General features: G+C 43.6%; 1 protein-coding gene across 1 annotated transcript; it reads left to right on the top strand.

Annotated features, from left to right (window-relative positions):
* Positions 1-710: 710 nt before the first annotated feature.
* Positions 711-6,693, top strand: LOC101416124 (spermatogenesis-associated protein 31A6-like). The gene is made up of 4 exons (XM_058301399.1): positions 711-1,039; positions 1,692-1,749; positions 2,301-2,361; positions 2,622-6,693. The coding sequence occupies exons 1-4, from the start codon at positions 779-781 to the stop codon at positions 6,631-6,633; spliced, it is 4,392 nt and encodes a 1,463-aa protein (XP_058157382.1). The 5' UTR covers positions 711-778; the 3' UTR covers positions 6,634-6,693.
* Positions 6,694-22,364: the final 15,671 nt, after the last annotated feature.

Raw genomic sequence — 22,364 nt, 5'->3', positions numbered from 1 at the left:
GCCTTGGCTTTCCCTTCACATGGCAATGCACATAGTGGCCTCTTCTCCTTCCTCTTCTAGTTTCGTTGACTTCCAGCTTCTGACTACTCCCCTGGTGTCTCTCTGGCCTTCTCTATAAAGCCACCACCAACAGGCTTAAGACCCATCTTGACTCCTTTGAGCCACACCTTACCTGAAGGAGCCTCATAAAATGCTCCTATTTACAACAGGCTCACACCACCAGGAATGGGTTAAGAAATGTTTGACTCATAGATTTGAAAATACTGAATTGTTTTGTCAGAGGGTGTGTGTGTGTGTTCAGAGTATTTCAAAAGCTTTTGAGTTTAACTTTTGTTAATTTCAGAATCAAAAGTGTTAGAAACTTTTTTTTTAAAATATCCTCTGGCGGTTGAATTTTTCAATTTGTTTTATACTGATTTAGCTTTGTAATCTTTTAATAATAAATTATCATTTTAATTTTTGTACAAGTCCCCCTGCTTGAAGATGGCAAAGGTTGATTGAAACAAAAATTTTTAATTTTCAAAGCTTATGAAATTGGTGGCACTCAAGCCAACGGATAGGACACCAGGGAGCAATGGGGTTTATCTGGGTTTCAAGTGGAATCACCTGAAAATTGTACTAAGGTTCATCGATGACTAGAGGGTATGGCTGGAAGCCCCAGAGGAGGGCAGAGGGATATAGAATGTGGGAGTAGAGGGGGTGGGGGGAGGGGCTGTCAGCCTTGCTCCTCCCTTCCCCCACCCTCAGGAGCCCATTGTGATGAAGTCACAGCTTTGTGATGTGGGCCTGCAACTTTAGTCCAGAGCTCATTCTTGCTGCTCAGTTGCCTACTGGCAGCAGTGCTATTCAGATGATGGAGAATTATCTCTTATCTTTGGAAAAATTTAATGCTATTTGGCTGAGCTCCACTTCCAATTCCTGGCTCATTGATATCACCCTCACCCTCCTGTGTGGCGTGGGGCTCTTCTTCCTGCTACTCCCCTGTCTCCCGAGTAACCCGTCTTCATCACCCCTTAAGGAAAGAAGACCCCTCCAAAAGGTAAGGAATCCTCAGCCCGAACACAACAGAGAAGGAGTCTACTTCTCTCCTCCTATTTCCACTTTCCTAAATCAACCAGAGAGACTTGTAAGATGGGAAATCTCAGGAAAGACTAGAGCATCTCCTTTCTAGGGACGGGCCAGGCCAGGAGTTAGAGTGGGCATGAGGATTTTATGTGAAGGTCTCAGGCCATCTCTCTGGGTGTGGTAGTGATCTCCAGGACAACATCTGAAATGCAATGGCGCAGATGTCGATGGGACTCCTAAGAGGGTCCTGGATCGCTACAGGATCAGAGTCCTCAGCCCTGGGTCATTCATCACCTTCCCCTGACAGGTGTCTCCTCTGCACAGGGACTGATGGATAGAGCACTGCAGAAAGCTTATGATCTGATGCTGCTTGGAAAGCAGAATCCCACATGATAGGGGCCAGATGTGCCTGTAGGTCTGGGGTGTGTCCCCTTCTTAAAATCCATTGTGGATCTCACAAAATTCTCTGCCTCATTCAAAGATAGAAAACAAGTATTTTTAACCACTGTAGAAATGAATAAGCAGACAAACCAGAGCTTTTTTAGTTAAAGGCAGCTGGGCATGTCACTCATGGGTCTTGAGAGGGGAGAACTGGCCTGGCCCCTCATTCCCTTCTTGTCTCTCAGCCTCATGTGGAGACACGGGGGAGGAGCAGGAGGCAGAGGAGAAGTGGCGCTCTGAGAGGTAAGCTCTGCCGCCCAGCCCCAAGCCCTGCCTCAGCCTCCATGGTGCCATCCGGAGGCCGGATGTGGGGGGAGGACATCAGGGGCTACAGCCCACCACTCTGAGGAAGGAGCTCTCAAGGAGACTCCTGGGAGGAACCCCAAGACCTTGTCAGATCCCTGCTGGGCACGTGGGTGGGAAAAAGCAGTGAGGGGCCTGGGCCATGGGTGCTGCCCGGAGAGGTGGGGGGGTGCAGTGATGGGAAACTGGCTGGGCTGGAGGTGGAGCACCCAGGTCCAGCTGAGGATGAGCAGTTGAACTTCCCTAAGGATCAGATTCCTCCATGAGATGTCGCAGGGGATAACGGCTGTGGGATCACTTTGTAAATGAAGAGCATTTCCAATACCTGAGCCCTGCCATGGCCATCACGGATGGAGTGACCTTGTCACAGAGGCCTGGGCTCCAGAGTCTAATGCCCGATGGCCTCCCCTAAAGGGACATTCCCTTCAGCCTCCTGTAAGGCCCTTAGGCCCCTCCTTTCACGGCCTGTAACCCAGAGCCCTGATTTCCAGCCTGCAGAGAAAGTCTGCAAGAATTAAAGGAGACTAGGGACCTGGTCCTGCTTCTGAAAACGTGAGTAACCTTTCCTTCTCTCCTGCCTTGCTCTTCTTATCAGCCCCAATGCAATCCAAGGGCAATAGGGTGGGCTGGGGCTGATAAAGGAGGGAAGCCCATGGGACAGAGCAAGGCAGAAGGCCCCTGGGTGTGGGATGGCAGGACGTGGTGAGCCAGGTGTGGGGAGCGGAGGGCCCCGTGCCTTGGGGGCTCCCCCTCTGCCCGGCTCTCCTGGCCCTTCTGCTCCTGGCTGCAGCTGGTGCTTCCTGTCCCTGCAGCCACCTGGAGCAGGTCCCCGACCAGGGCGACTTTCATCAGCTCTCACGTCAAGAGCCCTCTGGTGAGCTGCGTGAAACAGAGCCTGCTGAAGCCCCTCTGCCACCAGAGGAGCTCGTGGACAATGCTGCTCCCACCGTGCCCCCTTTGGCTCCCACAGCTCCCCTGACCGAGCCCCCTCTGCCTCTAGCCACCACCCTGTCACCGCACCCAACAACCCCCTCAGTGCCTCTCTCACTCTCATCCCCGAGTGCTTCTCAGCCACCACTGGTTCTAGACCATCACTCACACCAGCCAGTTGCACCTTCCCTTCCCGTAACACAGGCCTCTGCTTGGTTAGCCTGCCCTCAGCCTCCAACCTCCTTCTCTGCTCCACCCCTGCTGGACTCAACCTTGCCTCTTTCTCCATGTAACTCCATTTCATCCCCACTGGGCAGGTCCCTTGATAACAACTCCTGGTTGTCTGCTTCTATGCCAGCAATCCCAGGCCTTGCTCACTCAAGCCGCCCCAGCCCAGCCTTGCCCTGGTGGTGGGCAGCTGCCAGGGCCCTGTTATCCCCCACCTCAGCACACTCCACATTCCAGCAGGAGCAGCTTTCCCACCACTCACAAAGGGCCTTTTTCTGGGGAGGCCCCATTAACAGGCAGGTAGAAGTTGGTGGCCCCTCTTTCCTCAACCCTGAAAGCCAAAAGCTCCTGGAACTACAAACTGCAAAGAGAGTGGAATTGAGGATGTGGAAGGAAAACAAAAAGAAGGGACCAGACTACCATCTGAATTCTTTAGGGAATGTGTTAAAACCACTTGGTGCTGAGCAGGACAACACAGTTGCCCAACCTCTCTGGAGCAGCAAAGACAAACCAGAGCAGCTACCCAGTCCTGAGATGCCCCCACATCCTGAGACCCTGAGGGCCAATTTAGAGCAGAAATTTAGCCAGTTCTTCTGGGGCCTCCCCTTCTTGCACAGCGAGTCTCTGGTGGCTAGTGTCCGGGTTCCTGGTTCTGTTTTATTCAACGGAATCTCTAGGGTCTTACCCATTCAAATGCAGGCTGGGGAAGTCACACTTCGTTCACAACCCCAGCCCTTGCCAAATTACATTGTTCAACCCCCACTCTTGATTCCAACCGTGCCCCAATCCCAGGTCCCACTTACGGCTCAAGTCCATTTACAGCCACAACCTCTGGGCCATCTCCAATCCCCTTTCCCAGTCCTACTGCGGTCCACACCCCAGATTGTTTCCTGTAGAGAATTACGGCCAACCTCCTGGAACGTGCCACAATCCCTCGTTCCAAGTGCTATTCAAAACCTGGAATACCACCTTTTGAAGAAACAACTGGGAAGTTGGAGGGCTTTACCCCTTGTGGTCAAGAGATCTCAAAAAGCCTTTAGTTCTCTCACTTCCAGCTTTCCCCAGGGGACCCAGGCCTCCCAGGCCTACCAGACCATCTTCATCCTTCCCGGGAATTTTCCTCTCAATCCTGATATTCGAAAGCGACTGGAGCAACACCTTCAGAAAAGGCTCATCCAACAGCAGAGCGGCCTGCCCTGTAGGATCCACCATGTGACTCTGGGACAGATGCAGCCTCAGAGAAAATCACCAGGGATCTGTCATGAACCATCTCAGCCCTCTGTATGTGAACGGCAAAGTAGCAAGAACATAAAGAAGGTGAGATCCAGCAATTTAGGAAACTTCCGATTGTTCGGCTCAGCAAACTTCCAGCTAGGGAAGGGCCCAAAGGCAGACCTGGGGCAGAGTCTGGGGAGGGTCTCAAAATATAATGCATATCAGCAACCAGAGAGCTGTGAGAGGGACTCTGCCCAAAGGTCAAAACTTGAGCTGAAGAAACACTCAGAGAGTGATTCAGGAAATGATTCTGCAAAGGACCCAGATGAGAAACAAATAAAAAATTACCTCAAAGCCCATGTGGACAGGAAGTTGGGGCAGATCAGTGAGGGAAGAATCCCCATGCAAGTGCGTCGTTCCTGGTTGTCTACCAGCCATGCCTTGCTCAAGTCTGACACCCAGGTGGAAACCAGTAATCTGGTATCCTCAAAGGGTCAGACATATTGCATAAACACCTCCCAGGAGGTTTTCTTCCTCAGTAAAAATACACGAAAGGTGCTGGAGGCACATATTAGAAAGTTTTGGGTGCAGCACAGGTGGGGCCTACTTCTCAAAGTATTTGAGGCCATAAAACTCTTTAAGTTGAGGAAGGCCCAGGCCCGGCGCCTTCAGCAGTCACCCTTTCCCACCTCACCCATCCATAAATCTGGTGCCAGGATAGCCGAGGTTGGCAAGCTCCCAGGGAGAAAATCCCAGATGTATCATCAAGAGAATGTTATAACGACCAAGTCAGAACCCGCCCTGGATAGTCCTCTCCCTGCCCCATCGACTCCATGTGAGGAAATCCAGGAAATTCTGGCACTGGTCCTTCCTGATGAGGACCGTGGGCTCCCAGAAGCCCCTCTGACTGGACAGGAGGTCAGCGAGCCTCCTCAGTCACTCATCCCCAACACCATGGGTAGTACTGAGCAGAGTGGGACTCTCCTGGGCTCCCGGAAAAGCAGCCTGGAGTCAATTTCACATCAAGCCATGGCGGACAGTGGGTCCTATAAGGAGAGTAAAAGTCCTATCCCAGGCACCTCCAGTCCTGGTGAATCAATATTGGAGATGAAGGTAGAATCCCATTCATCAAGTTCTGAAGAGAAGAGGGAGGCCATCAAGGCTGACCAGTACCCTGCTCATTGGCCAAAATGCATAGACATCCTGAGAACCAGTCAGCCAGCAAGCTGCCACATTCTAAGTGAGGATCTGAGTGGCTTAGGGACTCCTGGGACCAGTCAATGCTCTACACCCTGTGGAACATCTGACACCCAAGTTAAAGGACAACCATACCCTATAGCAAAGGTTATTAGTGAACTTGAGACCGAAGTGAAGGTCAAGCCAGAGAATGAGCCTCAAGAGGGCCTCACGGATTTGCTCCATGCCTCAGGCAGCCCGGCTTCTCGGGTGCACACATGCTGCCCCGGAGGCACCACCAGTGGGAAAAAGCCATCTTCTCACATGGTAAATGGCAGCCTGGCAGCTAGAGAGAGAAGCCTGGGGCAGCAGGAGTCTAAAACCTTAACGCTTCAGGCCCCATTGAAAAACCAGAACAAGATTTTTGCCCCTTCTACCAGAATAGAGGACCGTAGGAGGCCCAGACCAGAAGAGCATGAAGAAAGGTGTGTAGGATTGGGGAACCTCCCTGCCAGAAGAACGAGCCAACTTGGCCAGGCAAGGGGACTAGGCAACATCCCAGGCAAGACCCTCCAGTCCCCACCAAAGAAGGAAGAGTCTAGGGACGACATTCCCTTCATGAAAAAGATGAGTGGCTTTCTTCATTGGGTTTTCCCCAATAAAAGCAAAGGACAGGAAGGTCCTCTGTGCAAACGCAAGCCCATGCCAGCCTCTGCCCAGGGCCATGGACCAGTCAAAACCACATCAGCCTGTACGGCCAAAGAGGCTGCCAAAGTTCAGGCACTGGTGACGGCTGTCGGCCACATGCTAGAGAAGAAAATAACCCTTCAAACCCCAGAGAGAGGTCAGCAGAAGCGAAAAGCCCCAGTCCCTGTGCAACGGGGGGGTTCCTTCTGCCACAAGTCCCCCCCCTCCACTGAGCAGAGGAAAGTGATGAGCAATACAATCTGCAATCGCTATGACACCCCGGAGAGGTGCTCTGTCAGAGAAAAGTGGGTCAGAGACAAGGATGGAAGCATCTGGAAATTTGTGGGAATCAAGATGAGCAATTACGCATTGCCCCCTGGGGTGGCCGTGTCCCCAGTCGGTTCCCACCAGGAATGGTCATGGATGCTGGGCGAGTCGGCCCGCCCTCCCCACTGCCCACGGCACTGTCTTATTAGAGATAGTTCATGTAATGAGCTAGAAAACGCTTCTCCACCCCTTCCCAGTAGAAAATGTTCTGTCCAAGGGAAAATCCCCTACATGCAGAGAAAATCCTTTCCCTCATACTAGCACATCCTCTGCTGATGCAAGATATTTAGTATCGCCCAATATATATGTTTTTTTCTCCTAAAAAAAGTCGTGGCTTCCATTTGTCATGCTGGGGCTCAGGGTCAATGTCGTGGGAGATCGCCTTGGTTTCTAGAAGGGAAGGCAGCATGGGGGGAGGCTGACAGTGGTACTGCATGCCCACCCTCTCTCCAGGTTCCTCTGTTTCATCATTACAAAAACAAAGGCATTCAGGGCTTTTCAATTTGAAATCTGGCTCAAGTTGCTTTTCCCCAGCTTTATCTCTGCATTGAACTTGATGCAGCAGTAGAGAGGATGGCTTACAGAGGCACCATGGACAGGGCCAGATGGTCCCCACTCAGGCTCCAGGACTTGTTGGGGACAAGCAGCTTCACAAAGGAGGCACGGGGCTTTGAGGAGGGGGGAAGATGGGGAGGGCAGCTGTGCTAGGACCTAAATTCAGAGGAGAGGGAAATCTTGTCCCTGAAAGGACACAGATGTCACCCGGCCCCGTGAGCCCTTCTCCCGACGAGGGCTGGGGAAATGGGCCTGGGTGCCCTCAGTTCCTGGGCAGCCTCGCCCTCCCCTGCCTCTCTCAGCCTCAAGCAGCAGCGAGAACAGGCACCCAGCTCTGTGTGTGTGCAAGTGGGAGGGTCGGGAGGCTGCTGAGGACTGCATCACCCTGCACCCTGGAAGGAAAGGACATCCGTCCAGCGGCCCTTGCTCATGGCGACCTTTATCTCAACCAGAGGGGGAACCAGCAGCCCGGGGTGCATGGCCGGGGTGTGAATGTGTGTGCTGGCCATGTGGTGGAGGACGTGAGATCCTGGGCTGTGGACTTCACAGGATGCAGCTACTGGAGGAGGCAACGGGTGAGGGCTGCCCAGAAATCGACAGCCTGGAGGGCAGCAGGGTGGAGGGGCACCAGCACAGCCCCTCCCCATGCCCAGCTCCCACCCAGCCACCTTCACCTGGACAGAGTTGGGGAGGGGGGTGAAGCCCTCAGGTAGGAAGTGGGGTTTCTTAACGTGACTAAGATTGCTCGCCATCATTGATCTGGTTTTCACCCTTGAACTTCAGAAAGGAGGAGTCAACCAACAGGAACCAGGGGAGGGAAACCAGGGCTTGTGGCCCCCAGTCTGGCCATCTTTATAAATGCACATTCCCAGGGAGAGGTGGGCTCAGAAGGGCAGAGGGGCTGGCTGGGGTCACAGCTGCAGGCAGAGCACACACACCAAGCCAGTCCCCCTACGCGCAGTCCTTGCTCCAGAGGACAAGGCAGGCAGACAGGTGTGCACAGGGGCCGAGAGGAGGCCTGCCCCAATGAGGGCACAGTCCAGCAGTGGCCCCCATTCTCACTCAGCTTCCAGCACAGGGTTCCTCCTGCCCAGGCCCCTGCCCATATGGGGAAGCACGGGGGCCCCCAAAAGCAGGGAGCTGAGCGACCTCTCAAAGTTACCCCATGCTCTGTGCATACCCAGGGCCCTTGGTGAGGCACAACCCCAGGGGGTATCCTTCCCATGGTGGAGATTCCTGCTCCAGGAGCTGCTGCAGATCTGTATGATAAGGACTGGCCCCTGCCGGTGGACAGCACCAAGTGCTACCACCCACACCCACGTCAGGGCGCCAAATGTGGGGCTGTGCCTGGCTGCTGCTGAGTCTTCTCAGGGGCACCAAAAGACCTGTCCTTGGAGGTGGGGGGAGCTGGACTCAGAACCAATTGCCATTGAACCCATTGCTCCTACTTGGAGATGTCATTCAGATGGGCGATGTTGACTGAACAGAGAGAAAACAAAGGAACACGTCCTGTCACGTTCTCCTACTGATGGTCTTTCCATGAGGTGAAGTTGGCTAGCCTCACAGAGACCTCAGAGAGACCTCCCAGGGACCTCCCAGGGACCTATCAGGGACCTCACAGAAACCACACAGGGACCTCCCAGGGACCTCTCAGAGAGATCTTCCAGGGACCTCCCAGGGACCGCACAGGGACCTTACAGGGACCTCTCAGGGACCTCACAGGAACCACACAGGGACCTCACAGGAACCTCACAGAAACCACACAGAGATCTCCCAGGGACCTCCCAGAAATCACACAGGGACCTCCCAGAAACCTCCCAGGGACCTCCCAGGAACATCCCAGGGACCTCCCAGGGACCTCCTGGGACCTCAGAGAAACCACACAGAGACCTCACAGAAATCACATAAGGACCTTCCAGGAACTTCAAAGAGACCTCACAGGGACCTCACAGGAACCTCTCAGGAACCTCACAGGAACCTCACAGGGACCTCAGAGAGCTCAAAGAAATCTCACTGTTCCCTTGCAGGGACCTCCCAGGAACCTCACCAAGTCCTCAAAGAGACCCCACAGGGACCTCACAGGGACCTCACAGAGAACTCAAAGACCCACACAGAGACTCCCCAGATAGACCTACAATACAGAGGCCGACAGTAAGTCCCCAGAGACCTACAGAGAGACCATCCTCAGAGGCCCATGCAGAGACCACACATTTTCTCAAAGTGTTAAATATAGAGTTAGTAGTTGAACTGGCAATCCCATTTCTATTTACACAGAAAGTGAAAACAGGGTGCAGATTCTTATATACCAATAATTATAACAGCATTATTCACAATAGCCAAAAGTTGGAAACAACCCAAATGTCCAACAAATGAATGGCTACACGAAATGTGGAAATCCCAATGGAATATTATTTGCCCATAAGAAAAAAATGAAGCTTTTAGACATGCTACAATATGGAAGAATCTTGAAAACATGTTCAGTGAAAATAAGGAAGACACATAAGGACAAAAATTGTATGATATCACTTACTATGACTAAACAGTAGCAATGACACATGTGACAACATGGATGAACCTTGAGGACATTATGTTGAGTGAAATAAGTCAGAAACAAAAGGACATTGTATGGTCTTACTAATAATAACTAATAAAAAGAGCAAACTCTTGTAATTAAAATCTAGAGGACAGGTTACCAGAAGATAGAATAGGGTAGAGAACAGGGTGTTGATGCTTGATTTGTGCAGAATTTTTTATAAGATTGATAGTGTTTGGAAATGGTTAGAGGGGATGGTAGCTCATTACTGTGGATGTAATTAAGAATGATGAATTCTGGGTGTGATTGTGGTTAGAAGGGGATGCGTAGGGTCATATATGTCAACAGAAGGAAAGCGAGAGGATAAAACTTGGGCCTGTATAATACAGTGAACCCTGTTGTGGATGAGTATTTTAGTTAATAGTACAAATATAAGAATGTTCTTCCCTGAACTCGAACAAATGTATGTCACTCTTACAAGGTGTTAATAATAGGGAGGTATATTGTAAAAACTTAACTAATGCAAATTATGAACTATAGTTAACAGTAATACTGTACTGATCTTGTACCAATTGTAACAAAGATCCCATACCAATGCTAAGTGTCAATAATATAGGAGTATAAGGGGTATGGGATTTTTCTTTTTGGAGTAATGAATATGTTCTCAAGTTGACAGTGTTGATGAACACACGGCTCTGTGACTATACTGAGAGCCACTGATTGGACACATTAGATGGGCTGTATGGTGTGTGAATAAAACTGTTTAAAAAGAGAGAGAGAGAGATGACCAAAAACAGCAAATTTGTAGACATAGAAAGCAGATTAGAGGTTACGGGGGAGGGAAGAATGGGGCAAGGGGAGAAGGGAAGGTGTTCGTTCATAAAGATGAAAACTAAAACGAATTTAAAAAGGTCTCCCATACAGACCTCCCACAAAGACTGTATTAGTTGGGGTTCTCCAGAGAAACAACTAACAGGGTATGTGAGATTTATTATAGGAATTGGCTCATGCGACCATGGGGGCTGGCAGATACCCCATGGGAAGCTGACTGAGGCAGAGGCTGAAATTCTTCCTGACTTCTGAAATCCTCAATTCTGGCTTTCAGTCTCTAATTGACTGGATCAAAAGACTCCTCAAACTATTAAAGGCAATCTTTCTTCATTGACTATAGATGCAATCAACCAATTACAGATGCAATTCCATCTATGAAACACCCTTACAGTAACACTTAGGCCAATGTTTGCTTGACAGACAATTGAACACCATAACCAGCTGGGTTATGACAACCAGAGAGCACCACACAGACACCCACAGAGAGGCCACACAGATCCCACAGAGTCCTTATACAGAGATCCAGAGAGCTCTCACGGAGCTGTCAGTGTCGGCCCACAGCGATTTTATACAGACATCTCCCACCGAGACCTCTGCAGACCCCACAGTGGTCCTTTAGGAGCTTGAGCAGCCACCCATGTTCCGCTGGATGTGAAACCTCTTAGCAAACAGAGCACAGGAGGAATAGCCACAGGCGTGCACTCCAGAGGAAATGCTTGTGTATTTTTAAAAAAATCATTTATAGTGTTATTACTTCTTCTGAAAGAGAGTATTACAGATCCTACTTATAAGCCTGCAAACACCTTTGCTCCAAGGGTTTCCATTAGTTTGAGCTCTGACCTACAGGTTAGGGAATCACAGTCTTTGAAAATGAGTAAAACTCTGCCGGCATCTAATGAGGGAAAATATTTTCATCCGGGGTCGTATTTTTAATTTTGCTGGGGGCAAGTTCCTGAACTCAAGATGAGTGATCTCTTTCCTTTGGAAACATGATAAAAGTCCTACAACAGATGGACTTTGGGTTTGAAATGAGCCAGCAAGGATGCATTTGGCTTGGGCTTGCTCCCGGGGGAGCTGTGCAGCTATCACGTGATTTTGCATGTAAGAACTTCTGTAAGGTTTGGAGGTTTGTTTTATTTTTAAAGAAACAAGCTACATTACTGACCACGTGAAGATTTTTAACAAATGAGACGGGTTTCTGACAATGTTAGCCTTACATCCTCAGGCAAATTTATAGTTACAACTTAATAATAGTGAACAATTAAAATTTATTGACTATTCCTTAAAATAGTAATGTCTTCAGATGATATTACACATTTCCAGAATACGACATAATCCTAATATTTTGGCCAATATAGCTTAAACTAAACTACTGTTTAATTTCTTAAATCCAATTTATTTGGAGACTCAGGCAGTTGGGCTCCATTTTATATTCATTATAGGGCTATAAAAAGGACACACTGCTTAAAATAACTTCTAAATTGTAGAAAATATATGACATAATCTGTGTTTGAGATATATATCTCCCCCAATAAACTTACTGGGGAAATGACATTTTAACATTTGAATTAAAGAAATTATACATTTAATCACCATTTCTATTAAAATAATAATGGTCTCACTATATATCTAACAGTTTCCAAATTGTGCACTCAGACAGGACTTCATATTTTTCACTGCTCATAGCAATATTGTCTTTGCTTTGATGGCATCCAGATAACCTAGAGATGCCAAGTTCCCCAATGGAATAACAGAACCACATTCCCTTTTTCTAAGAAGAGGGAAGTGACCTAACACAAAGGCTCTCTAGGTGTCTTGATGTTTGAGTTCAGGTGTCAACATGGCAAGTCCGGGCTTGAGTTACAGTTGGGATATTTCATGGACTAAATCAGTCAATTGACAGCATTCATGGCTGATTACATCTATAACCCACTGAGGAAATTGCCTTCAACAATGAGAGAAGTTTTATCCAATCAGTTGAAGGCCTTAAAAGGAGAAGCGATGATTTCAGCAGTCAGAAGAGAGAATTTCCATTTTGACTTCAGCCAGCCAGCATCTCTTGGAGAATACACAGAAAACCTTCATAGGAGTTTGTAGCTTGTGGTCTGCACTATGGAATTTGGACTTGCCCATCCCCACAGCTGTGTGTCTCAATTCCTATAATAAATAAACCTCATCATATACATACCTCATCATATATACATACACACATACATATATATATATATACATATATATATATCCTATATATATATATATCCTGTCAGTTCTGTTTTTCTGAAGACCCCTGACTAATGCAGGTGTATTTATTCTTTTAAATTAAGAATAAAACATACTAGGTTGTAAAATATTTTACAGAATCATAGCTATTATTTTTTTGGAAACTTGTTCCTTTTGTGAAATACTTGGAGACGAGTGTAGAAATGAAGATTATTAGGAAGGGTAAATTAAAGAGCAAAAAGACAGAAAAGAGTATGATATGACAACAGAAAGTCAAAGGACAAAAAGGATGAAGTAATGCTTTTACAGTAATAACACAGAATGTCAATGGCTTGAACTCCCCAATCAAAAGGTATAGATGGATAAAAAAGTATGAGCCAACTATATGCTGTCTACAAGAGACTCACCTCAGACATAAGGTCACAACTAGGTTAAAAGTGAAAGGATGGAAAAAGGTATTCCACACAAATAATAATCAAAAAAGATCTGAAGGGATGACACAAATATCAGAAAAAATAGATTTCAAATGAAAAATTGTTATAAGGGATGATGAAGGTCATTATATAGCAATAAAAGGGGTAATACACAAAGAAGTAACTATAGTTAATATAATAAATATTTATGTACTTAACCTGGGTGCCCCAAGATACACAAGGCACACACTGGTAAAACTGAAGGGAGAAACAGATGTCTCTACAAAGTTGAATGGTTCAGTATACCACTCTTAGTACTGGATAGAACATTTGGACAGAAGACAAAGAAACACAGAGCTTGAATAATATGATAAATGAACTTGACCAAGCAGACATTTATAGAGCATTGCATACCAGACAGCAAGATATACATTCTTTTCAAGTGCTCATAGATCCTTCTCCAGGATAAACTATATGTTGGGTCACAACACAAGTTTCTATATTTAAAAAGAACGAAGTTGCACAAAACTCTTTCTCTGTAATGGAATGAAGTTGGAAATAATAATGGGCAGAAAAAGGGAAAAATCATGAATATATGAAGATTAAACAACACACTCTTAAATTATCAGTGGATCAAATAAGAAATTGCAAGAAAATTCTGTAAATAACTTGAGATGAAAGAAAATGAGAGCATAACATATCAAAACTTTTGGGATATTGCAAAGGCAGTTCTGAGAGGAAAATTTATAGTTTTCAAAGCTTACATTAAAACAAAGATAGCTAAAACTGAAGATCTAACTGCACAACTGGAGGAACCATAAAGAGAATAGCAAAATACTTCCAAACCAAGGCAAAGGAAAGAAATCAGTAAAGACCAGAGCAGAAATAAAATGAAATTGAGAACAACAAGAAAAAACAGAATCAACAAAACCAAAAGATGATTCTCTGAGATCAACAAAATTGACAAACCCTTAGCTAGACTGACGAAGAAAAAAGAAGACACAAAAATAAAATTAGAAATGAGAGCAGAGCCATTACCACTGACCCCACAGAAATAAGAGAGATCATAAAAGGATATACTATGACCAACTGTACGCCAAAAAATTAGACAACATAGACAAGAGGGACAAATTCCTAGAAACACAAAAAACCTACAGTGACCCTAGAAGAAATAGAAGACCTCAACAAAGTGATTGCTTTGTTGAGATTGAAATAGGTATCAAAAAACATCCCAAAGATGAAAAGCCCTGGACCAGATGGGTTCACAGGTGAATTCTACCAGTCATTCAAAAAGATCTAATACCAATCTTGCTCAAGCTCTTCAAAAAATTGAACAGGAAAGAATGCTACCAAACTCATTCTATGGAGGCAATACTACCCTACCAAAACCAGATAAAGATACTATGAAGAAAGAAAATTACAGACCAATATATCTAATGAACATAGATGCAAAAATCCTCACCAAAATACTTGCAAACAGAATCCAAAAGCACATTAAAATTAAGAATTATACATCATGATCAAGTGGATTTTATCCCAGGTATCCAAGGGTGGTTCAATATAAGAAAATAAATTAGCACAATAAAACACATTAATAAATTGAAGGGGAAAAACTGCATGATCATCTCAAATGATGCAAAAGGTGTTTGACAAAATTCTCATCATTTCTTGATAAAAACACTCCAAAAGATAAGAAAGAATTAAGCTTTTCTCAATATGCTAAAGTGCATTTATGAAAACCTACAGCTAGCATTGTACTCAATGGTAACAGACCAAAAGCTTTTCCACTGAATTCAGGGACAAGATAAGGATGACCATTGTCACCACTGTTATTCATTAGCTAGAAGTTCAATATCTAGAAGTTCTACCTAGAGCAATTAGGCTAGACAAAGAAATAAAAGGCAACCAAATAGGAAAGGAAGAAGTACAATTTCACTATTTGCTGATGATATGATCCTATCTCTAGAAAATCCTGGAAAATCCACAACAAAGATACTAGAACTAATAGATGAGTTTAGCAAAGTGGCAGGACACAAGGTTGATATATAAAAATCAATAGCATTTCTATACACTACTGATGAAGAATCTGAGGAGGAAATTTTAAAAATTCCATTTATAATAACTAAAGAAACAAATATTTTGAAATAAACAAGGACATAAAGGACCTATATTCAGAAACCCACAAAACATTGCTAAAAGAAACTGAAGAAGACTTAAAAAGGACATTCTGTATTCATGGACTAGGAGATTAAATATTGTTAAGATGTCAATTCTACCCAAACTTATTTACAGATTCAGAGCAATCCCAATAAAAATCCCAAGAGCCTTTTTTTGCAGAAGTGGAAAACTAATTATCAAATTTATTTGGAAGGGTAAGCATTCTTGAGTAGCCAAAAAGGTTCCTTGAAAAGGAACGAAGGTGGAGGAATCTCACCTCTGGACTTTAAAACATATTACCTAGCTATAGTGATAATATCAGTATGGAACTGGCAAAAAGACAGACACAATGACCACTGGAACAGAATCAAGAACTCGGCCCTCCCAGCTGAGCCAGAAGAGTTTATTTAACAAATGGTGCTGGGGGAACTGGATAGTCATATCCAAAAGAAAGGAGGAGGACCCCAATCTCACACCTTATAGAAAAATTAACATGAAATGGATCCAGGACCTAAATATAAAAGTGATAACCATAAAACGTCTAGAAGAAAATGTAGGCAAACATCTTAAATATCTTGTGGTAGGCTATAGTTTCTTAAACCTTACACCCAAAGCACAAGCAATTAAAGAAAAAATAGTAAATGGGACCTCCTCAGAATTAAACACTTTTGCACCTCAAAGGACAACATATTTGAATGGGCCCTTTTCAGAGATCAGTCAGTTGATATCCCTATAGAAAATTATTTCTAACATCACCAGGTTATGATACATGTTATTTCAGAAAAAGTTGCTTTTCCCTCAGATATATTTCTGAATATGGAATTACTTCTTGAGAGCAGTCTGTTATTATTAATCATAGGGTGGTGTAAAATGGAAGAGAATGACACGTGGATATGTAACTCCTGTGAAATAAAAGTACAGTGCAGTATGTTATACTTTTCCTCTCTGGGAAAAACTTCAAGAAAAATGTACCTTTGAATCCTGAATCCATCCGCAATTCAAGGTAATCGTCACAGCTTCTGAGGGATGGAGGGAAAAGTATATAAAATCCAGTTCTTGGAGATGCTGTTCCTGCTTCACACCCCCCAACCCCCAACCTCAGGTGACACTCAGAAGAGCTTTTGGGAGTGAAGGCCCCTGAGCTGGGAGCTCAACACTGAAACACAGAAATAAAATAGCGTAACTTCCATTTATATTCTTTTTCATCTCATTCTTTGAATTTGCATATTTCTGTAAGCCTGTAAGCATTGTTGTCCATATAAATTATAGAACCATAGGGCACACATATAAATTGCAAATAAATAAACATGCACATCTTGGGGACGCATGCTCAGGAAGCTTGTTAGTAGTCTGCAGAATGATAGAAATGTTGGAGAAGGTGGACATGAGCCAGATTCTGGGTCTTGCCAAAGGAACAGACCAAGATTCCTACACAACACTGGGCCTTGGTCTCCTTCTCCAGGAGAACCACACGTGGGTTCTTTTGGGCAGGGGGCACAAATCCCACTGGAAAGAGCCACGTCCCCAGAATCAGAAGCTCGGCAGGGCCTGTCAGTCCTGGTCAGCATCCTCTTCCCAGAGAACGGTGGGTCACACACCAGTGAGTGGACCATTCTGGCCAATGCCGCTGCAGACACTGCCCAGCTGTGGAACCCTCTAGTGGCTGTTGTTGACTGGAGGAGACGGAGCGTCCAGACCGGGTTAGAACATAGCACAGGGACCTCAGAACTTTCGAGGGCTGGCAGAGCTGCAGGGGTGGGGCAAGTAGTGGGGCCTCAACTTGTTGGGAGCACCTGGTACAGGATGGTGAATAGCAGCAACCACCAACCCAGAAGACTAGCTGACAGCCAAGAATGCAATGACTTAAATTTACATTAGAATGAGGGAAATGGGAAGGAGATGTGGCTCAACTGATAGAGCATCCGCATACCATATATGAGGTCCAGGGTTCAAACCCAGGGCCTCCTGGCCCATGTGATGAGCAGGCCCACGAGCAGTGCTGCCACGTGCAAGGCATGTCATGCCACACAGGGGTGTCCCCATGTAGGGGAGCCCCATATGCAAGAAGTATGCCCCGCAAGGAGAGTCGCCCCACATGAAAAAAAGTGCAACCCACTCAGGAGTGGCGCTGTATACACAGAGAGCTGATGCAACAAACAAAAAGAGACACATATTCCCGGTGTTGTGGAGAATGCAAGCAGACACAGAAGAACACACAGCAAATGAATGCAGGAGAGCAGACAATAGGGTGGGGGAGGGGTGGGGAGGAAGAGGAGAGAAATAAAAAAAAGAATGAGGGAATTGTCCTATTGCTTTTGAACTACAGACAAAATTCTGAAGACAGTAGTTTCATTTACTATTTTAAAAAACCAAACTTCTGTTTCATATGTAAATCCACTGGAATAACTTATTTGTTTTGGATCATATAAAGCAATTCCAGAGAGATAAAAAGCAGACACTTTTAAACAAGGACAAATATTTGGGTGTGGCTAACCTTATAATTAGGAAGTTTAAAAACATTGTATGAATGTAAATATCAGCTCAATATTCCTAGTGAGTAAAACCATTGATTGTATTCACAAACTGGAGTACAAAAAAAGGACTGTTGCTGCCAGGGAGAGCAACAAGAAGTGTGATCACCAGCAGATCTGAAGCACCTTTCCTGCCACTGTACAACTTCAGGAGTTAGTTGTGCAAAAAGATAAAGGGTGTTTTAATCGATAATCAAGTTGTAGTGAAGGCAGCGTCTGTCATTGTCAGTACTTGACAAAATGAAAGCTGATGTGTGAAGAACAAGTTGAGAAATACAAGTATTTCAATTTTGTTACTAAAATAAATCTCTTTTGAACATTATCACTAGAAATAATATAAAAGTCTATACTGGTCAACCCAATGCCACTGTCTTCATCACCCAGCAATCTGTATGAGATATTATATCAAAAAATACAAAGACATTATATCAGACACTCTGTGATCTCTAACACAGTGGGATGGCCAGATATGAAAGAGACTAAAAATGGCAAAACATACATCAGACAAAAGAGCCTAAAACCAGACACTCTGAAAAGTGTCATCAAAGTGAGCAGGAAGAAAATACCAGACCACTGGACTGGAGAGGGATCAAGCAGTTTTGGCACACAACTAGGAGCCCACCTTTTTACCCCTCCTTTGATGATGAAATTCATCAGTAACAAAGAGCCCAACTTGCAGGCACTCATGTACAAGTGGGCCCAGGTAATGATTACTGGCCCAAACTTACAAATCATAGTTCGCAGGTAGGCCCAGCCAATGACATCCCTGTCCCCACCTCCCTTTGTCTAAATCTAATAAAAACGCTGTGTCCAAATCTGTTCAGTCAGGCAGATTTGAGCCTTTTTCTCCTGACCTCCACAGGCATACTAAAACTCTTTCCCTTGTTGATCAGCCTTGGTATGGACTTTAATTCTCTGCACTGGACAAGAACCCAGGGAACCTGTGAGAGTCACCTTCAGATAAACCTCTTGAAGTGAAACTGGACATCGTTAACAGACCCAGTGAAGGTGTGAAAAATGTGCACCTTGCTCTCGGAGATTTGGCTACCGATGAAACCTTTCATTTGACAATGATACTGTCCTCATTGATGTAGCAATAAACATACAGTTGGTGAAAAAATACTACAAATTAAAAATTTAAGAAAAATAGAAACTTAAAAAAACTGATAAAAGATGCTGATGAGGGGAGTAGATATAGCTCGATGGTTGAGCACCTGCCTCCCATATGAGGTCCCAGGTCCAATCCCCAGTACCTACAAAAAAAAAGAAGAGATCTTGATGATCTCTAAAAAGAACTGTATTTTTAACTTCATCCTACTGAGTTCATGGGGTATCATGTGTATATTATTTGTATTAGGGTATTAATTTAACAGTAGTCAAACTCTTGAAAATTTAAACACTCTGTATCCAAATTGCAGGTAGACATTTTACAAAGTGTTTTTATGAATATCTTCCTCATTTTATATCATTTCTCTTTGATAGCATTTCAATGGTTTTCTGAGGTGATGGGTTGGGAAGGTGAATTAGAAATGTTCAGCCTACAAGCTGATACTATGAACTCTGGTATTGATAGAAACTGAAATCCTAAGTAAAGGGAATCAACAGTGTTGGACTGGAAATAGCATTTAAGACAATGGAAGAACCAAAATCGTTTTGGTGGTCATAACATTTATAAATTTTCACTACCTTAAATTGAACAAATATAAATTTTGGACTTCTGCTTTCTTGTCCAATATGTAAAGAGTTTGGAAATAGTCACGAATGCACGCACAAGAAGAAAGGTGAAAAACTTGTACTTAACTTTAGATATCAAGACACAAATTAAAGTGATGAGAAAGGTATACTATTGTAACATCAATCAAAAGAAAGCTGCAGTGGCTATATTAATTTCAGACAAAGCAGATTTCAGAGCAAGGAAAATGATGAGTGATAATGAGGGGTCACTACATAAAGATAAAGAGGTCAGTTCTCCAAGAAGGCGTTAACAACCCTGAATGCATATGCACAAAACATTGAAATGCATGAAGCAAAATCTGACAGAACTGCAAGGAAAAATAGCAGATATATACAGATGGAGACTTTAACATCCCACCCCCCCATCAGTAATCCCCAGATCCAGCAGGTAGATATCGGTAAGGATGGAGAGGACTGAATAGAACTAACCATCAACTAGATCTGACATTTATAGAATGCTCTAAGAGCAGAATTCACATTCTTCCAAAGCTCACATGGAACTTTAACAAAGGTAGATCACATCCTATGGCATAAAATACACCTTAAAAAGTTTCAAAGAATAGAAATCATACAAAATATGTTCGCAGACCACAAAGGAAACAAACTAGGAATCAGTAACTAAAAAGCAAGTCTGAAAGTCCCAAAATATTTGGGGATTTAACAGCATACTTCTAAATAGAAGCACGTCAAAGAAGCTCAGAGAAACAAAAATATTTTGAACTAAGTGAAAATGAAAATAGAACTTATCAAAATTTGTGAGATGCAGCAAAAGCAGTGCTTAGAGAAAAATTTATAGCATTGAATGCACATATTAGAAAAAAAGAAAGATTTAAAATGAATAATCTAAGCTTCTACCTTAGAAATTAAAAAGACAAATTAAATCTGGCATAAGGAGAAGAAAAGAAATAATAAAATTAGAATAGAAATCAATGAAATTTAAAAAAGGAAAACAACAGTGAAAATCAAGGAAACTAAAAGGTGATTTTTTAAAAGATCAATAAAATTGATAAACCTGTAGTCAGGCTAACCAAGGAAAAAGGAGAGAAGACACAAATTACTAACATCTGAAATGAAAGGGAGGTCATCATACGGAATCACCCTGGCTTTAAAAGGATAATAAAGGAGTATTATGAACTACGCAATGGCCACAAATTTGAAAGCATCCACTTCCCTAGACCCTCCCCCAAATCATCCAAAGTCTACATACTATATTGTTATTCCTAACACTCTCTACTGAGACACCCCATGGCTCTCCATGGTGTGTGATCACCCTCACCGCAACAAGAAATCCAACCTGTTCAAGGTACAACTTGTTTAAAGGTGTTTTGCTACTGGTCTTTGACTGGAGGTCATGATACTGGAATGATCTTATCTTAATCGGGTGACTCTGTCTCTGGGAGCAGAACATACATACCCACCACTCCCCAACTCCCCAAATACTGTCTATGGAGAAAGCCTTCTCTGACTCCCCCAGAGAGATCATTTCTCCCAGTGAAACCATGTAGATCTGGAGACTTCTCTTTTGGAAGCTTTTAAATTAGAAACTCAAGTTCTTGAATGGTTATAGGATTAATTAAGTTGTCTAAATGGTTATAGGATTACTTGTCAAATTTTTCTTTATTTTTGCTTTGGTAGTTTGTGGTTTTCAAGAAAATGTTTCATTTACTCTAAACTGCCAAATTGATGAACATAAAGTTGCTTGTAGTATTCATTTCTTATCCTTCCAATGGTTGCAGGACCTGTAGTCAGATCTACTGTTGCATTTTTCATATTTATAATTTACGTCTCCTTCCTTTTTATCTCTGTCAATCTTGATAAAGGTTTGTCAACTTTTATTCTGCTGAAATAACTTCGTTTCATTTTCTGTTATCTTGTTTTAAATTTCGTTGATTCTTATTCTTACCTTTATTTTTCCTTTCTTATACTTTTTCCATTATTTTGTTCTTATTTTTCTAATTTCTTATGGTAGGAACTTATTGATTTAATGCTTTTCTACTTTAAGCATTTAGTACTCTAAATTTTCTGCTTAGTTTTCCTTTAGTTATACCCCATGTAATTTGAAATGTTTAATTTTCATTTTCATTGAGTTCCACATATTTTTTTTTCCTTCAAGCCTTTCTCTTTGACCCATGGATTATTTAGACTTGTATTATTTAATTTTCAAGTGTTTGTAGATGTTCCTGTTAACTTCCTGTTATTAATTTCTAGTTTGATTCCATTAGTGTTGGTGAACATACATTGTCTGATTTCAATAATTTTTAATGTGTGAGGTTTGTTTTATGACACAGAATTTGATCTTGTATGGTGAATGTGCTGTGGATGAAAAAAATGCATTCTGCTGCTGTTGGGTGGAATAGTATATAATTGTCAAGTAGCTCCTATCTGTTGATTGTGTCGCTCAATTCTTCTATGCCCTTGTTATTTTTCTGTCTAGTAATTCTAATATTTGCTGAGAATAAAGTATGGAAGTATTCAACTCTAAGTGTAGATTATTTGTCTATTTCTCATTTCAGCTCTATCAGGTTTTGCTGCATGGATTTATAAGTGTAGCTGTTTGGCATGTAAACATTTAGGATTAGCAGTGCATTGCTTCTCGCTGGCTGCTTCAAGATGGTTGCTTTATCTGTAGCTTGTAGACTCTGATGTGTACTGATGTGGATCTTTTGGGGGGGTTATTCTTATTTTGTTTATTCTACTCTACTTATTCTAATAAACTGTGGGTTTAGTTATTCTGCCAAATTTGGGGGAATTTTCAAACATTACTGATTATTTTTTCAGGCTCATTTTTACTCTTCTCTCTCTCTGAGATTCCAACAATATATATGTTGCCTCCTTTCTTATTGTCCAGCAGGGTCCTGAGACTGTTCTTTTCTTCCACTCTATTTTTTAATCTGTTTTTAAGAATGGATAAATTCTACTGTTTTACTTCAAGTTTACAGATTCTATCCTTTGTCATTTACTTTGTACTATTCTATCCATCCAGAGAGTATTTACTTTGATTATTGTATTTTCCCTTCT

The sequence above is a fragment of the Dasypus novemcinctus genome, chromosome 8, assembly GCF_030445035.2.
Source record: "Dasypus novemcinctus isolate mDasNov1 chromosome 8, mDasNov1.1.hap2, whole genome shotgun sequence".
In the NCBI taxonomy this organism is placed as follows: Eukaryota; Metazoa; Chordata; class Mammalia; order Cingulata; family Dasypodidae; genus Dasypus; species Dasypus novemcinctus.
The sequence above is the reverse complement of the archived record's forward strand: the minus strand, read 5'-3'. Positions and strand labels throughout refer to the sequence as shown.

Bases quoted from the DNA above. Each gene is read 5' to 3' on its own strand.
- LOC101416124 (XM_058301399.1), top strand. From the start codon at position 779: ATGTGGGCCTGCAACTTTAGTCCAGAGCTCATTCTTGCTGCTCAGTTG. The intron at 1,040-1,691 runs GTAAGGAATCCT...CTTGTCTCTCAG, and splicing joins AAAGAAGACCCCTCCAAAAG to CCTCATGTGGAGACACGGGG. The intron at 2,362-2,621 runs GTGAGTAACCTT...CTGTCCCTGCAG, and splicing joins CTGGTCCTGCTTCTGAAAAC to CCACCTGGAGCAGGTCCCCG.